This window comes from Calypte anna, chromosome Z (genome assembly GCF_003957555.1).
Source record: "Calypte anna isolate BGI_N300 chromosome Z, bCalAnn1_v1.p, whole genome shotgun sequence".
In the NCBI taxonomy this organism is placed as follows: domain Eukaryota; kingdom Metazoa; phylum Chordata; class Aves; order Apodiformes; family Trochilidae; genus Calypte; species Calypte anna.
This window is the reverse complement of record NC_044274.1, coordinates 54,622,092-54,640,721: the sequence shown is the minus strand read 5'-3', so window position 1 is coordinate 54,640,721 and position 18,630 is coordinate 54,622,092. Positions and strand designations below refer to the sequence as shown.

Sequence of the window (18,630 nt, the reverse complement as noted above, 5' to 3'; positions counted from 1 at the left end):
AAATAACCAGTTTGTCCAATTAAATGGTACTTATCCTATGCAGTTACACATACACCTTCTTTTACTATTTGCAGTGTATTTAGTTTGCGGTATCTGTTTCATTATTTGTAACATCAGGCTCAAGTTGCATTACTTCATGCCATGTAAACATCAACAGGGCTTGCCCTTATTACGTGGGAAGATTTTCAAGCTAGCCTCTGTTATGACTCATATATATAACACAGAGGACATTATTTGTAGGTTATTTTCACTTCCACATACTTCAAATTGAAAATGTATTTAGTGCCGCAAGTATAAGATAAGAAATTGTTCCGGTGCTCATTTAAAGTAAAAGCATTTCTGGAAACTGGTGGCTCCAAAGTAAGCAAATAGGATTTCTTACCTGCACAGGTATCTTGGGGGGTTTGGGAGGTCTTTAACCATGTAACATTCTCCCCCATTTACACAGAAGGCTTTCTGCTTTATGTCACATTTTGTGAGATGACTTGTCCCTGTTGTAGATGTAGAAGTGGCTGGAAAAGACAAGAGGGAAAACACAGATCAGAATGGCTTAGGTTTTTCCTCCTGACTGGTAAGCGTACTTGCACAAGAGTGAAGAAGTACATCCAGGAAGCCTCTGGGAAGTCCTCTGAGCTATCTGTTGCTACCACAAGCACTAATTAGGTGACTATTTTGTCGATTAAATAGTGGGGGTGGAGTTTAAATGAATATCTCAGAGATATACTACCACACCCAGATTGGAAGAAAGGGAGGATTTCACCAGCCCTGTTCCTCCAGTGACCTTAAATTTCTGCAACATTTGTGCATTAAAGTAAAAATGCATAATTTATGTGCAGTGACTTATGCAGTAAACTGCATTCACTGCATTCAAATGATTGTGGGGTGTGAAAGTCATTACAGACTGCAGCTATGCTGCCCAGTAAAATGAGGCTGCGCATGATGTTTCTTCCTGAAGCAGGTGTTTTTCAGTGGAGCTTCATCTGAGGCCTCGTGCTGAGTCAGTCCCTTGGGACTGGACCCCTTGGTCCAGCCAATGTCTTTTTCTGAGGGGGCATGGTGACCAGCTGCATGCAGAATGCCTCTTCTATTGCCATGAGAAATCCCAGCATTTAGATTTCCCCATGCAGTTGAGGAAGCGACAGTGCCCTGACCAAAGGGAGTAGTGCTGTGGGAGAGACAGTGCTCAAAAAGCCTCTCTGCAGTCACTGCTGGAAACTACTGGTGTAAGTTGAATCCACTGAGGTTGCCCTAAATTAGCAAACACCATCAGGGATGACAGAAAGTCCATATTAAGTCCTCAGCTCCTCATCTGCTCTGTGCTCTGTGAGCTAAGTCAAACCTATATCAGGCATGTAGCTGCTAGGCTGCACTGCAGACCCTAACTACCATCTCTGGTTGCCTGCTAGTTTGGATAAGTTTTGGTCTAAATTCTGTCAAAACAAGGTGGGCATCCTGCACACCAGTCAGTACCCAGAAAGCTTAAGCTCTTTAGAATACATCCCTAATTTTTACATGACTAAAACTAACTGAAGGGACTTATCTGTTGTCTGTAAAAATCAGGGAAGATTTGCTCATGGCTTTTGTTTAGCCACCCCCAGACACAGAGAAGTGGCAAAATTTGTTAAAGTGCTGAACAAATACCAATATTTTTGTTTCTGAAATAGGAGCTTCTACTCTGAGGTGGAACAATTCTTTTGTCTAGTCACTGATTCCACTGGAATTGACTACAAGCACCTACACAAAGATAGTCTGATTTTCAAAGCCTTTTCTAACATTAAGTCACCCAAGGGACATATTTATGCTAGGCAATGTGTGTTGTACCATTTGCTACAGACACTGAACCCAAAAGAAAACATGTTTTTATACGATCTGCTATCCACAAATACCACTTCTACATTTTCACAGAATCATAGAATCATGGTTGGAAAGGACCTTCAAAATCACTGTGTCCAACTGCCAGTCCTACACAACCTTGAATTCCTACTGAGAATAAGGATGAAGTAGTCCCTGTGACATTTGATTTTCATGTTTTCCATCATCATCCAAGTAAAAAATAATTTTTAGAACTCAGCACTTGGGAGAATGGGCCACCCTCGCTAGTGTAATTTTCAGGGTGCTTTTAGCTATCATGTTTCAATGAGACAGTGACTGGGATGTTTAACTCCCTCCTTTACCTCCAACAAAATCCCATCTGCCTGCATAGCTAACGTCTCACATAGCCCCTCCTTCTTTTGCACTTAACCAATAGCATGACTGGTTCTTTCTTTCTTTCTTCCATAATGACTTGCTTGCATGGTGTACCCTTCTTTGATGGGCCAGGAAAAGCCCTCTGTGACCTCTTCCAAAACTGAAGTTCCCTCTAGTTACCCTCTTGCTGTTGCACCCACCCAGTATGTCACTTGTCCCCAGATTCTGATCTTGACTGGGGCCTCTTAGTGCTAATGAAATGCAAACATGGAACACTAATTCCTCATAATAACACATTCCTTTCTCCTGGCCCTTCAAAGCATGATTTACAACCTCTCAGACCAGAATAAATTTATGCTTTGCCTAGAGGCAGGAAAAGGGGTCATGTTTTAAGAGTAGTCTGACACTCTTCTGGCTAGCGCCAGTTCAAACTGGGCTTTGCACCCAGTGTTGACAAAAGGCTGATGAAGAGATTACCATCAGCTCAGCAGTGAAGGGTCATCTATGCTTGATGTCAGTGGGCTGACCACCATCCTTTACATGAATCTTAGGATGGGGAGATTTGCCTTTTGGAAGAGGCTTTTCTTCTTCCCTAGCTGTGAAGAAGCCTGGATTATTAGCTGAAAAGAGATGCCTGACATAAGACTATGGCATACCAATACCTCAGATGTGACAACTGTTGGTGAGTGAATCCTGTCCATATAGTAATGCACACTTTGAAGCCTTAGTGAGTCTTAAAAGGTAAACTCACTATTAAGCTTATCTCTGTTGATAGCCTATCCAACACTGTATCCTTTTACCTTATTAAAATAATCATAGAATCATAGAATCATAGAATTGGCTGGGTTGGAAGGGACCTCAGAGATCATCGAGTCCAACCCTTAATCCTGCAAGTGAGACAAGCACTCTGAGGTTGTACATGAGCTCAGAAAACTAATGTATTAACTTAGAAGAGGAAAAAAGGAATATTGTCTGCAATTTTTCTGACAAAAGCAGCTCAATCAAAAGCAGATCACCATGGATTTTCAAACTAACAGTTATTTCCCAGCTTTACATATATTTGTGAGAAGTGCCCTCTACCCACACCTACTGAACATTTTTGGCATCACATGTTCAAAACTGTGTGTCAGTCTTGCATGAGAATTTCCTCTGCATTACTGACCCACTCGTACTGCAGTCCCAAACTGCCTGAGTTTCATAACTCCATGGGGTGGGGGGTTGTAAAAATTCTCCAGCGAGTTAATTCTAATCTTAGTTTTTCTTTGCAAAGAATGCATGGGTTTTGTAGCATATGGCCAAATTCAGTGCATGCACTGAAAGACTATTTTGCAAGTTAAATACAAGAAAGACAACCTATGGTTTTGGGTTTCACTTGGGTTTCACATGGCCACATGATGGAAGAAATGTGGTGTTTGGGAGCAGGTGTTCATCAGAGCCCATTTCATACAGCCCATAATTAGCCCCAAAACACTGCCTTTCCATAATTCTCTAGCATACATGGGCTTAGAGGGTGTATAGTAGTAATGAGCTGTAGTAGTGAAGTAAAGCATAGCTGTAGACCATGTATCTGTGTGTTGTTCTTTATTCACCTAGTCAAAATCTCCTTTCTTTTCTGTAATATTTTATTCAGCCATACAAGCACAAGATAGAAAAGCTGGTTTGCTCTAGAGCCCTATACCAGTCCCCTAGATTAATGAGAAGACTAAGTTGTATGCTGTAATGGAATTTGAAAATATAGTGCATGACATAACATATGAGAACACTGCAAATTATACTTTTTTTTTTTTTTTTTCCTAATCTGAATGCAGAAACACCACATTTTAAAAAGCAAGTACAGGCAGTACAAAAAAGTCTTCACTAAAGCAAATATTAATATGGCACTGAAAAACAACGAGATCTGCTCCCACCTATGGGAATTGCCTAAATTTGTTAACAAGAAGATAAACAGAAGCTATCATACCTCTCAAAAACTACTCTCACAAACATTAATTGCTGCTGTACAACTACCTTAAGACCATTTCTAACCAAACAGAGACAACTTCTTGTAATTCTGAGCTTACCTGGGGAATCTCTGACCTTTTTTTGTCCTGAAACAGAAAAATGCATTCTCTTTCTCTCTCTTGCTTTCCAAAAAACTCTCTGAAGTAAGATGGCTACAGCAGTGGGACTCCCAGGCCCTGCACAGGTTAGTCAGTCTGCTGAGAGTAGTCCTAAGGGATCTCTGAGTAAAGACTGAGAGGGAAGGGCTGTGCAACCTAAACGGAATATTATCCATGACTCTTTGAATTGAGTTTCTGCAAAGCTGGTGTAAAATCAGAGGACAGGCCCAAAGTCATGCAAGGAGACTAGTGAGACACTTATGGCTCAGTGGAGACCAAGGCAAGTGGAAGCTGCTGCACATAGGCAGGTTTGCCATTCTCACTGCAGGGTCACCTATGGGATATAAATATGTGACCTTATTGGACTGCAGGTGGAGTCTTTTCCTGTCTCTTTTTGTGAATAAAACTGAGTAATTGCTGTGGAGGGAGCAAAGAAATACTTCTGCTTATCACTGTTTTCTGTGACTTAAGCTTGAGCAAAGGCTACTTGCCACTCATGCCAATGGAAGAGGAAGGGATCTGCATGGAGTGAGGGAAGAGAAGGAGAGAAGAAAGGGGAGAGAGAACACAGAAAAGCAAGCTTTGGAGTGACAAACTGTGCACCCCCAGAAGTCAGCTTTATTAGCACAATCCAATTCCTTCTCGACTTGCTGATGGGCAACTTGAAGATGTCCAGCCCTGATCTGCAGGGCAGAATGTTTTCCCATGTAACCTTGGCTGTAGCACTTAGACATAAGTCTATGTCTTAGTCAAACCACCTACATTGTCTTCCCACAGAGTACTGAGCCTCTTCAGCTAACTCTCACATCCCCAACAAACCTGAATAGACAAGAGTTTCCATGTTATCAAGTGTGTAGAAGGGTGTGTTCCATACCCTTCATACTTACTAGTTCCAGAGCTGAAAATGCATCTATGTTACGCTGATCATACCGGAGGTTTAAAAAATGCTCCACCAACACTAACAAATACCTCAGAGAAAAAAACCCCAAAACTCTATAGGAGGCATTTTGGTCTACGTCATGGGGCTGCTCAAAATTTTTCACATTGCTTTGGTGACGTAATACACTACTGTATGTTCAGTCTAGTTATAACATTTCTTCAGCCTCTGTCTTCACAAATAACAAGACATATAACAGAATCCTGTGACTTTCACAGGAGACCACATAAGCAGTCTGCTGTTTTGCCAGCAGCTGGAATTCAGTGCTTACAAGTTATCAGAATTACTCTCTGGCCCTAAGACAATGGCTTCTCACTTTGGCACTATCTCCATGAAGATCAGGGCCAGCGAGAAGGAAACAGGAAATCACTGGGTCTGTAAGATAGAAACTTCAGGAAAGATTAAGAGCAAATAAACTCTCGTTGAACCAAGGCAGCATGTCCCTCTTCTCCCTACCACACGGACTTGGTGGCGGTTTCCCCTCACAAATCCAACCTTAGCAAAGCAAAGGAAAGCAAAAAAAAAGAAAAGAAAACAAAAGACAGACGCTTCAACTCGAGGCACCACCCGATCACTTCCTCCCTGATAGGCCAACAGACTGACCCAGTTGGCAAGCTCACAGCTGTGAGACCTGCACAACATCTGGCTCACCACAAAGGGTCAAGAGGTGACACATGCTAAAGATGGCCTGACCAGAAACAACTTTGTTTGCTTCATTTAACTTTGGGATGGAAGGAAAGATGGGCAGAGACATACACAGCCCATGGGAGGGTTAGTGAGGAAATGTAATTACTGCTTGCAAACACTGAAGTTTTCAGAAAAAAAGAGGCAACATGGGTTGTCGAAGAGTACAAGAGTACATGGAGAGACCTGGTTGAAACTAGGCTTTGAGACAAGACATGCTTTTCCATTGCCACAAAAGATGTCAGTTTTCACTTTAGGGTAATGGGATAAGCATCTGAAAAAGGTCTACAAAGGCCTTCAGAAAACATTCCTCACACAGTGAATGGAGATGTCAATGGTGAAACAGAAGGCAGTGGCAGGACAGAGGATCCTTAGAGGAAAAATATGTGTGTGGTGGGGAGGGGCAGAAAAAAAAAAAAAAGAAAAAAAAAAAAAAAAAGAAAAAAAAAGAAAGGAGGCACACAGAGGAATATGCATTAACACAACCAGTGATCAGTGCAGGAAAATCAGATAGAACACTAAACTAACAGGAAGATAGGGAAGAACTTTTACTATGGATGAACTCCCAAACAACCTCAAAAATGCCAGAAATGGGTGGGAGGGTCTGAAAACCCATAGGCTTTAAATTAAAGCAGAAAGCAGATAAGAAGCTGAACACAACAGACTTGATACACTGAACTTCATCCAATGTGAAGTCCTTTGCTGCACTAGAGAACATCCCACCATGTGGAAAATTATGGGTGGCCAAATTAGCTGTAGGAAAGTACTCCTTGCTTCAGAGGCTACACATGTCATGCATGATGTGCAGCAAGGTAACCTAAATAACTTATTGGGCTGGAAATTCATAGCTGAGGCAAAGCCCATGCAAAACAACCCACAATACATTTGGTACGATGCGTTCTGTCACAGGGGACCTTAAACCTGTGTGTCTCACAGAGCTCAGAAAGTTTGACTGGGTGGGTACATAGCAATACTGACTGGGATATTTCTTTATCCCATTGAGAGCCGAAATATTTCCATCCCATTGTAACCAGGTCAGTCAAAATCTATTCTGTATATTCTTTCCTCTGAAAGATTTTTCTTATTAATTCCACATATCCAATTATAACTCTGCAGATAAGTGCAAAATCTCCTCTCTTCTTTAGTGCTATCTGCTCACAGAGATGTAGGGATAGTATAGACTATTCAGCAGCTTATGAAAGGAATCATGCTTCCTAATACAACTGATATTTCATGTAAAGTCAGCATGAATAATTATTGTCAGAAACCCCATTTCAGGAGAGCATTTCTGCAAGAACATACTTAAAACTGAGTATGTAATCCCACATGAATTCAAGAGAGTGCTCAAGTACCTACCTAGTTTACATTTATATTCACTTCCATATTTTTCCTAGGTGTCTTTAACAAGTTTTTGTGAAGTAGAATGGATTGCAGAACTGGACCTAAGTGTTTGGCTTTGCTGAAAGCAAAGCTTGCCCACTGAAATACACCACATTAGAGAAATTTTCAAGTGTTTGCAGCCCTCCCATCATAAATAATCCTGAATGTCCAACCCAGGATTCCTGGGCATGCATTAATCTCTCCTGCATACCCTGCAATGAAAAACATTTACACTCGTGTACCAATTCCACAGTGAACCAAGCTTTCATTGCATTTGAAGTACATCTTCAATGTCATAACAGGAATGTCCCCTCTCTCTGCTCCCAGCCCCAAAGCACAGAGGACTATTTGTTACTTTCCCAGTGGTCTTCTTCTTTATGCAGGAGGCCATGAGAAGAAGCCATTGGAAATCTGAGGCATGAAGGGGATGTGCTAGTCCTGAGGCAATTACAGTTCAGCCTGAGGTCCCTGGGTGTGAGGAAAAGCAGAACAACAGAGACTGTCTCTTTCTATTTAACAGTGGCTCTTGGGACACTCTTGGAAACAGAGACTAGTACAGAAATACACCTCAATTTGTGAGTTAAACATATGGCGAAAGAAGATTCTCTCAGAAAACACACAGGATTGCTCACATATTGCAAAGTATCTCCTTGATATCTATGATAAGAAAACATTACAAGAAAGGATCATCAATTAGACTGGCAGGTATGGGAGATAAGTAAAGAACAAGAATGCTTATCAAAGACAGCTTCCTTCCTGATGCACTGAAGCTCAAATTTACTTGTCAGTGTACTCTGACATTTGCATTCCAGCAGAGATTTCCAAGGCCTCAGGGCTGGGTTTTTTGGGTTTTTTTTTTGGCTAAGGTTTTTTTGTTTGTGGGGTTTTCTTTTGTGTGTGTGTGTGTGTTTGTTTCTTTGTTTTATCTTTTCTTTCTTTTTTTTTTTTTTAATGGTGATTTACAATTCAAAACAAGGTTTGAGGTACAACTGTTAGAAAATAACTCTCCTGCTGTTAAAACTTATTCCTTACATTTGAAGGGGACCGTTCCCCTTGGAAAAAGGCATAAGAAAGAGTTAGACAGAGCTGCTGCCTCTCTTATGCAGGCTCTGCTAGAGGATCTAGTCTCCTGGCCTGTTCTTGTGTTCCTTCCTGAGACAAGGGAGAAATATCTTCTCCAGATGAGTGCACAAGGAAATTTCCACCCAGCACAGCCATGGGACCTGACTTTTCTGGAAAGCACACATAAGCTTCCCACTTGAGATTTCTCTCTGCAAAAGACAGTGGTGGAGAGAGACTATTTTGTGCTTTGCTTATAGCAAGATCCTTTGGACACCACAAGCAGGGTCCTTTTATAGGAAACTGTCAAAGCACTTGAAATTCCTGTCAAAGAAGTGCTTTCTCCAGTAAGGGAGCCTTGTCTCATTTCCCTCCCTGATTTCCAGCCTGGAGGTATGAAACTATAATTTTTTTATAGTGAAAAGAAGTGCATATGAAATGGTACTCAGTGAAAATATACTTGTGCCAGTAAAAAGGCAAACGAGTATGGCCTAGAAAACATGACTAGAAGGGCAAAACTGAAGGATTTCAGGTTTCTTAGCCTGAAAGAGGGTTTTTCCTACTGGGACTGACTCCAACAGGCTTCAAAAGATGGCATGACATGTCAGGAGCAGCTGCACTAGTGGGCACCAGCTCAGTGTGTCCCCAGTGAAACCAGCCTGTGAACTGCTGCTCCTGCCCAGGACCTCTGTGAACTGCTGTGATTGCAGTTGTGAGTGCAGAGGTGCAAATGCTTACACCCAGAGACAGCTCTGTGAGCCTGTGCTCTTACTTATGCTACCATCAGCATTAAAAGGTGTGCACTATTTAACCTTTGCCTCACTGGCAAAAGCTCTGTGGCAAAACTTCAGGTTATTGCAAAGAGAATGGGATGCTGTCCTTAATTAATATCTGATATCAGCTTAGTTTTGTAAATTTGAATGTAGTATATTTGTTGCAATAGGAAGGACACCCTCCATCTATCAAAACCACCATTTGTTCATGCACTTTATTATATATAGAAATAATGCTAACATTATTTCATTCAGCAGTTATTTCTTCACTGAAGATATATTTTAATGTGCTAAAACAGTAACTGTTATTTCATCAGTACCTGTCCTAAAGAAACATGAGAGAGGACTATGCAATAAACATGTCACCGTGCCAGACAGCCTTTAAATGTATATGGAAAGGTTGGAGTTTGTGTTTCTTTTTTCTTTTTTTTTTTTTTTTCTTTTTTTCCCCCCCCCACTTTAAAAGAAGAACATTAAAACAAGCATAGGTTATTTTTCTAGCTTCTAAAAAATGTCTGGTAAGAAAAAATACAACCCTGTAGAAAAATAAAACGTGTTCATGTTGAGACTAAATGGCACATTGCCTCCAGCAGTTAATTTCTACAGTCTGGTTATAAATCTGTCAAAAAGAAAAAAAAAAAAATTATAATGAAATGCTAACAGATTCCAAGCAATTGCTGTGTTAATGGAGTCCCTGTCAAACTCATGTATTTGTGCAGACACAGACCTGCTTTAAGGATAGATCTGCTTGAATGAGATAAGGGTTCAAACAGCTTGAAGAGAATGTGTCACTTTGCAAGAGGCTGTGTCAGAGTGAAGGAGAATGTGCAGTCCAGGAGAACTTTGTACTTTTAACAGAAAGCCAAGATTTTTGTCCAGCTAAGGACAAGATGTGGCAACAGTGCACTCAGAGTCACATGAAGAAAATTTGTGACAAAAAACCCAGCCCTGTTTACCCATGACAGCTGCACTTCTAACATAACATTTTTTCTAAGGCAGTGCTATCCCTGGTCTTTGCTTTTCAGCTTAGAAGAGGTTCTTTGCTGGTATTTATTATTTCTGTCACTGTAAACTGAGTTAGGATGCTGTTCTGTACCAGGATCAAGGAGAACAGCAGCCAGTACTGTGAAGAGCTCACAGGGCATGTAAAAGGCAAGAAATGGAGGTACACAGAAATGGGGACTCAGCAAAGCATCAAGAAGCTCTTCATGGTGACACCAAGGTTTTCTGTTGGTTCTTCCACAAAAGAGAATATTCCAAGTAAAATGAAGATGCATGGCTTACAGGGAGCCCTTCCAAGAAGGAAACATTTGAAGTGGCTATTTGAACAAGTGTTTTAAGGAAAACAGCAGCCAGTTGCTGCCTGGAAGTAGAAATCTGCTCCTATAGGGTGAGCAGTAGGGGACAGGGGAACACTTGTAAGGAGGCTGTCATGAGATGAGAGACCCCTTCAGGGATGCAGAAGGAAAGCACTGGTGTCACTGGAAAAGCCTGATAGTGTGGAGGTCTTAGGTGTGTCGGTGAGAGCAGGAAGCTGTTCTCTAGTGGTGTCATGCATAGGGAGCCTCCAGACACAGCAAGGTCATCCACTGAACCTACACCTTTTTAACCTCTTTATTTCAAAGCACCACATGGAGTAAAAGGACCACCTGTAGACTGGGCTTAATCTTTCAGACTTATTGCAGAAAAGTATTAGGACCCTACAACAACCTTCTGTGAAGTTTATTTGTTGCAAAATACCCTTTGTATCAAAAGGACAGTACATTTGCATTACCAAACACTTTTGAATTTGTTTTTCCATATTCTTTCAGTCTACAAGTTGAACTGATAGACTTTAACAAAGTCTTAGAAACAATGTAATCCACTGCAAAAATGTTTCTAAATACTGCTCTCAAAGCATTCTTGTCCGCTGTACCCAGACTGAACTGCATGGAGCAAATTAGCACCCTGGAAGGTGATGAGCTTTTTAGTAATGACCAATTTTTTTTGGCTCTTAGGAATATTGAGACAAGATGGAGGTTTTTTTTATAGGACGAAAGTAGTCACTGTCTGATTTTCTCTAGGGTTGAGGAGCGTGTGTGGGGAAGGGCTGGGATGCCAGCCTGGTGCCTGTAAGCCTTCTGACTGTGCCCAGACAATTCTGCATCTCTGCTGCCACAGCTGATGCTGTTGGCACAAGGCTGCATCCAGAAGCTGCCTTGCAGGGAGATCTCCCTCTGCGCTTTCCACCATCAGCCCTCCTCTGCAGCCTCCCTGACCAGTTTGCACCTCCAGAAACTCTGTGAGCCTCCGGGCTCAACCCCCCCAGTGAATATAAAGTAAGAACCGCAACTCTAGCCTAAACCCATCCTGCTTTTCACAGGATGCATTTTCTCACTGGAAAATAGTTCAAGGTCAATGAAAACTCAGTAATGTTTGAGTATCTCAGGGCAAAACGGAATGATTTTTTCTTTCTTCAGGGTATTCTCTTACAGTCAAGCAAAGCTGACTTCATGACTTTTACAACTTTCCTGTTGAATCAGAGACCTATGTCAGCTGTCTGACAGAGAGTGCTGTGGCTGATATTGCTATCTCCTTCTATTTACCCTACATGGCTTGCTTCCTTCCACCAAAGCCACATATTTTGTTACCAGTGATGCCAACATCATGGTACCAATAAATGTCTTGTGTTGGTAGTATGCCAGTGGTGAGCTAGGTTACAGTGCCTCAGCAATCTTTTACTCCTCCAGTACTGTAGAGATGGCCCCTGGGTGCCATTAATTTCTATGGTCTCTATGAAATTCAGTGAGTGGGATGAAACTGCATTTTACTGTGCCAGGAGTCTGCTTTGAGACAAAAGGGCAAACAGGCCAGAAGGATTTATCTGCCACAGTCACTTATGACTTGGCTAACATGAGAAAGTGATCCCAATGAGAAAGAAAGAGGGAGGGAGTATGTTCTTCTCTCTGACATTTTTGCATGATTTATCTGCATTTATTTACATGCACTAATGAAGAGTGGTCCTTGGAGCAATTTCCTTTAATGATTCTAAGGCTAAGAGCAGCTATTTAAGTTAAACAGTTTGAGACACTGCCTGCATGAAAATGCATGATTTGAGCATCCAGATTAAAATTTTCCTTTTTAGCAGTGTGTGAAAACAAAGACTATTTAATCAGACTAGCTTAAAACACTCACAAGTGGGGAAAAAAAAAGTCTGAACCAGTAGATGATAGCTCTGATTAAGGAGTTCACTAATGGAAAAACTATTTATGGATGATAAAACTACATGTAATATGAAACACATTTGCCTAACTTCTTGCAGTAAGCTTTTTTCTGTTTTTGTTGTTTTGGTCTGAGAGTTTTGCATGGTCACTCAGAGATTTGCTGTGGAAAAGGATCTTCACTGCTCAAGCTGATCAGAAGAAAACTGGGTATCAAGAGATATCCAATTTACCATATGACTTTAGAGAAAATAAAATGAAAAATCTTTCATGCATTTTGCAAAGCTAGAAGGAATTTCAAGAAACACATTGAACACATGAAACAATTTTGTGCTTCCAAAAGCATGAGGAACATTTTTAACTTCCTAAGTTTTACTTCCTAACTAGTAATAACAACTAGAGAAAAACCTCAGAAAGTCAGTTTACAGCAGCTAATGAGACAGCAGTTATGAAGAATATTTAATATTTTTAGAAAGCTTTGAATGTAAGTGGATGGGAAGAGGAAGTGGATCAACATTTAGCATACATTTAGCATTCTAGTTCCTTGGAAAAGAATGGGAAGCCTAAGAGTTACAGGTTTTTTTTTCTGCAAGGAAACAATCAGTGTCTTAATTTATCATTTTGATTTAAATAGTGATGAAATACAATACATGAAAATCAGTTGAAAAGTAAAAAAATATTTGAACGGAGTAATTATCAGAATCTCTTATGCATATTGTCAACAAATGCAGCTCTGGTCTGGTGTATATCCCATACATGTCTTTCAAACTTCTGCAGTGCATTCTGTTTGTGTCATGTACACCCACTAATGAAGCAGAAAACTTCCTATGTCTGAAAAGTCATGATATTGTGTTTTCAATATATTCTACCAAAAGTCACATCTTCTGTACTCATTTAGTGTTGGGACACATAAAATAAAAGATACAAGCATTTTGCTATAGCATACTGCTGGTTTTGGCTGGACCAGCTCAAGACCTCTTGAGCTGTCCTGTTTCTCAGACAGACTGGGTTCATCCTGCATGGAAGCTGTCTTGAATTATGGAGTCCAAAAATGGAAGTATCAAAAAAAACAGCACTCTCTAAAATCTTAGTTTTAATGCAACAGTATGAGCTCCCAGTGGAATTACCCTGGGTCTGTCTTCTGAGATCAGAGTTTGGCCCAAAGTCAACAGCAGACACATTGTACAAATAAGTGAGAACAGGATGCCATTCATTACCTCCTATCTTTTACACATATTCTGTGTGATCTGGTGGAGTGTGTCACATTGCAAAAATAAATCAAAGAGGTTATGTCTTTGAGATAAAATGGGAAGAAGCAAGTTTCAGGGATTTCATCTTTGACTTTATTATAGTTTGCAATTTGCAAACTAGATTCAGTTTCCAGAGGCTGAAAAGGAATTACAGATGCCTAAAATGGTACTTCTGACAGGGTACAGAGATGGAGTCCATGCCTGGCTCTCATTGTTGCAGCAGTGGACCCACAGAGCACAATGCTTACTTCTTTCTGTTTTCAGATCCCTTCACCGTCCCCTCAACAGTGTATTTGAGGCTGTGCCAGACCAGCAGTCCAGTCTGTCTGAGTCTTTGTTTCTCATCATGTTTCTTTTCTTTAGTCATCCCCATAGCCCTTCAGCTTCACCAGTTGAAGCCATTTCAGTTTTTTCACCCTATATCACTTAAATGACATTACAGCACTGCAAGGATAGGAGGGATATTTTGGGGCTCTGGAAGCACCAGACCTTGAGGAACACTGCCTTGCTCTGCTGCCAGCTATTAAGGCATGAAGCAGCAGGCAATTTGCTGGGCCAGCAAAGATGCTCACTGTCCTGTGACTCACTTGAACAGGACTGTCCTCTTTCCTTACCTGCAGGTGTGAGTTTGTCTGAAGGGCAGGAGAAGTGTGTAATCTGGTCCAGTAAGAGGTGCTGGGGGGGGGGGGGCGGTTCTTGCGTGGGAGCGGGCTCAACACAGTAACCAGACCCATCAGTAATTGCATCCCCTGCATATGCTGGTGTGCCTGGCTCCTCTCCTAGACTGACTGCTCTCTGGAGACAGGTCTGGTTATATCTTGATACAGAACATGCCCTTGGAGTTAAATAAAGGGTCACAAAGAAAGGCCTAAGCTCAGCTACTTAGTCTGACAAAAAAGATCTTTTAAAGCATTTTTGAAGTGCTAGGACTTCAGAATCCTACTTGTTCTATAGAGGTTATTGCTTTGGCTTTGAAATTGGAGATTCACTTTTATTGTGGGTTTCTTCTTCTGAGCCCTTACCTGGGGCTCTCTGTATTTTTAGTAGAGAGTGAATTAGGAACAAGTGATAGGCAAATTATGAGAGGAAATTACCAATTAATACAGGGTAAGAAAAGCAAGGCAGTTATTTAAGGTAATTTCAGCCAATGAGGTTAGGAAGCTGAAGACCTACACTTTCTTAGTCTGTTAAATAAACTTCAGGCTTTAATTCTATGTAAAACCTAGTCCAGGCAGCATGCTTAAAGCACCACCTTGATGCCACATGAACATTTATCACTTGCAAGGAGTACAAGGCATGTCTATTGGGAGATGGTGGGCCTGGATTTTGATCTCACAGGCTCTCAAATGCCTTGAAAAGTTCTGCCTGAAGTCAGGCTTTGATGAGCAGCTCTGGAGTAGCTCAGCTCACCTGGTACTGCTGTATTCAGTGCCAACCTCTGGCTAGCAGAGCTGTGGGAGCATTCTCTGACCATGCAGTAATGCTAGTCTTACTTTCCAAATGTGCCAGTCCTTCCTGTTCCTTCTGCAAAAGCCCACCCAGCTCAGTGCCACATTTTGTGCCTTGCTCCAGCAATGCCCCAGGTACCCATGGAGGTGATTAAACTGATCAAATCATGTGTTGGTTCAGCCTGGGCTTTCATACATTGCAAACTACATGTTGCAGGCTAGTAATACTGCTAAAGCCTCCCCCTTTATGATAGAAATAATACAGTTTTTTGAGGACAGCATATGTTTTCTTTTGCAAAGTTATTTCTAACATACAGTGCAAGTAGTAGTTAGGGTGAACATGCATGGATACAGCCATGATCATTTGATAGTCTTCTCAGAGAAGGTGTAATTTCAAAGACTCAAGTCAAAAGAATCAAGTGAAATTTTGGAGTTGGCAGCATGCTTTCTGGCAGTTGTACATTGCAGGAGGGAGGAAGTCCAAGGTAATTAAATACTTTAAGAGTCTATTTAAGCATAGACTTATAAAAAAGATATTTATTCATGTAACAAAGAAAGAGTAAGTAAAAGATGTATTTCTATTTACAGGATGTCCGTAATTCAGTGTTTTTTACTTCTTAAGGAGCATATTCAGCCATTAATCTTAAAACCAATATGTAAGACAGACACTTAAGTACTTATGTTCTGAAGGGTCAGCAAACCCCAAAAAAGGGAAGACATACATGGGAAAGACAAAAGTGCTTATAGATCCCAGAACTTACAGATCTTTAGATCCTTTGCATATGATTGTTATTTTTGACCCTTGGAGCTCTTCAACAAAAATGCTTGGTCTCCTGCCTACAAATACAATGCCTGCAGAACTTTTATTAAAATAAAAGATTGCAATTCCAGGTGGACACTTAACCATGTGGAATCACACATCACATGCTACTCCCAATTCCCTGCTCCTCAGTCTGGAGCAATCCCATCATTCCTTAGTCAGTACAATACAACACCAAAAGAAAAAAAAAAGAAAAAAAAAAGAAAATCAGCGAGTTTTCACAGCTGATGTGAATCCTCCAGGATTCAACATTGCCCTTGACTCTGGCTGTACTTAAATGATTAAACCATGATATCATACAATAGGTTTTTCATAGGTGCTGAGTATGAGCAACTTTCACTGGAACTAAAGGGACTGGCGGGTCCTTATTACTTCTGTTTAATTAATCTGATACATATTTTTCATTTGTGAACTACAGAGATCTCTGTTCTCCTCTAGTAGGAGTAAATGCCAGATTTCAGTGAAAAGCAAGTGATTTATGACATGGGGAAATCTGACGGAACATTGCCAAAAGATTGCAGGCCCTTGACATCAAGCCCGGGTTTGTGTTATGTGAACTGATCAATGACTGGACAACTGCATATTTGAGTGCCCAGCTGGACTAGCTGAGACTTTCTGGATCAACTCTTTATGAAAATCAGACTGCATTAGAAGTTGCAGTGAGAAGCACCTTAAAAGATCTGTTTTCTTTCTGTTACTCATCTGATTTCCATTTCACTGACATATCACCAAAGGTGTTTGGATGTAAAGAGTCAAGGGAAATTTTATAGCTACAGCACATGCACACTGAAACAGAAAAAGGAGCCTTTTCCAAGGTTCCCCTGAGTATCTACGGTTTATTCTGTGCTTCCTAACAGATTTTTTTCTTCCAACATGTTAACAGGCCCACAAAAAGCTTTCCTTGTAACTGCATGCACCTATTTTGTGTTAGATCAAGTCTTGGCTTGATCTCCTCTGCTGCAGGAAACACTGGGCTGCATGTTGTCTTTGAAGGTACTGGAGTCTAAAGGGAAAGAGTAAATTTTCCTGCAATTTGCAAGACATGTGATACTGCTAAAGCCAGATAAAAAATTGGCTGTGAAGAGACAACCTTATTCCACCTTGAAAGAAGCAGAAGCAGATGAAACTGCACCTTCCAACTTCCACTTGCCTTCTTATTTGTATAAACCTCTGTGGAGGTGCCCTCAAGATGCTGAACAAAGGTGGACAAGGCTGTGATGGAAGGGAAATTCAAATACAGTAAAACTGTGCTCCTTCATACAGAGAAAACATCCACTGCTGGTTCCAGGCCCTGCTGGGAGGGAAGCATATATGACATAGCTCTGGAGCTTTCCTCCTCCTCCTCTTACTGACCTGTTTCTCCAGGCTTGTCAGATCTCTCAACCTGACTATTGATGATCTCAGAAAAAGACTCACATGAAAGATACCCTCCCTGGCAAGAGAAGCCTTTGCAAGAATTTCCAAGGGCCTTCATCAGGAGCAAAAGAAAAAGGACAGGCAGTTCCTGCATGCATCATAGTGACCCTTTGTAGCAAGGATGATGCCACAGCCACACTCGTGCACCTGATACTGCCTCTTGGAAGCCACATTAACAGGCAGAGCAGCAACAGATGGCTCAGGCAGACAGGGATATATACAGAGAAGGACTAGTGGCACTCTGTTGTGCTCTCCACACACTCCACCCTACCCCCAACTCATATTCTAGGTATGCCTCCAACAGCTACAAGGAGTGTTGAAACCAAGTGTCTTCTTCTCTAGAGTGGTGGGAGTTAAGATTGAATAAACAAACGCTCTTCTGCCCTTTGGCCTCCAAACAAGGAAAAGAACTTTTCAGGTCTCCTATAAAGCACTTCTAAAAGAACAGAACATTTTAGTTCAGGCCCTTCAGTCTGCCCCATATAGAATGTGCAAAATTTGAAAGTGGGTGAGATGGTTAACATCATCTGAGCAGGAGCCCAGTGCCCAGCACGCCAGATTTCTCTCAGCATGCAGAAAGACAGGCAAAAATGACCTCAAGCAAAAACCCTATTGCTTCAAATGTCTTTTCTTTCTGACAATACAACAAACCTGGTTCAGCATCAGGTAACCACCACCTCATGGACAACTGTGCATCATTCTCATGGTGCCAGGCAAGAGGCAGACCTCAGTATGGGCAGCATCACATCAACTAACAGGGAATCAGTCACAGCAAGAGCATGAATGGGGCAAACAGCTGGTCTCTGGTAATACTGGAGAAAACTAATGTCTGTGGGAGATGTTCTGAACAGCAAAAACCTGAGGAAGTTGAAAACCTGGGTTGTGGGTCAGACAGGATGAGGAAAACAGATTTCTTGTCTTTCCGTTCGAACTCTGCTACAGATAAAGTGTGTCACACACTTTAGGGTCATTTGGATGCCCTCCTAGCTCCTCTGGCTGCTGGAGAAAAAAACTACCTACTGCACAATATGGAAGTATCTGTGCATTAACTGACTTTAGACAGGAGTACAGATACATTATTAAAGGAAAAAAGTCCCAGAAAGGACCAATGAATTTCAAGGCTATGGGGACAGTACACCACAAATTGAAAATTCATATTGGGATTGATCTGGAAGTATGTGTCTTATTCCAAGTAGAACAAAAATGTGATTTAATTATGACATACACTCTGTTTTTTTATTAGTATTGGATGAAGTAAAAAATGCAATTGATTTTTCTTGACAGTTACATTTTGTAAGTGAAAAGATGCATCAGCTACTATATCACCCATTGCCTGTGCTTCTGTATTTCACTGTTCTTAGCCTGCTTGCTTCAGAA

The 18,630-nt window shown here is 41.2% G+C and overlaps 1 protein-coding gene across 4 annotated transcripts in view; it reads right to left on the bottom strand.

Annotated features, from left to right (window-relative positions):
• Nucleotides 1-18,630, bottom strand: part of NRG1 (neuregulin 1) — a 168,227-nt gene that overhangs the window by 27,132 nt on the left and 122,465 nt on the right. For all 4 annotated transcript variants that reach the window (XM_030467067.1, XM_008492561.2, XM_008492560.2 and 1 more), the window contains one exon: nucleotides 383-512. In XM_030467067.1, the coding sequence (XP_030322927.1) occupies nucleotides 383-512 (130 nt within the window). The remainder of the gene's footprint in view (nucleotides 1-382; nucleotides 513-18,630) is intronic.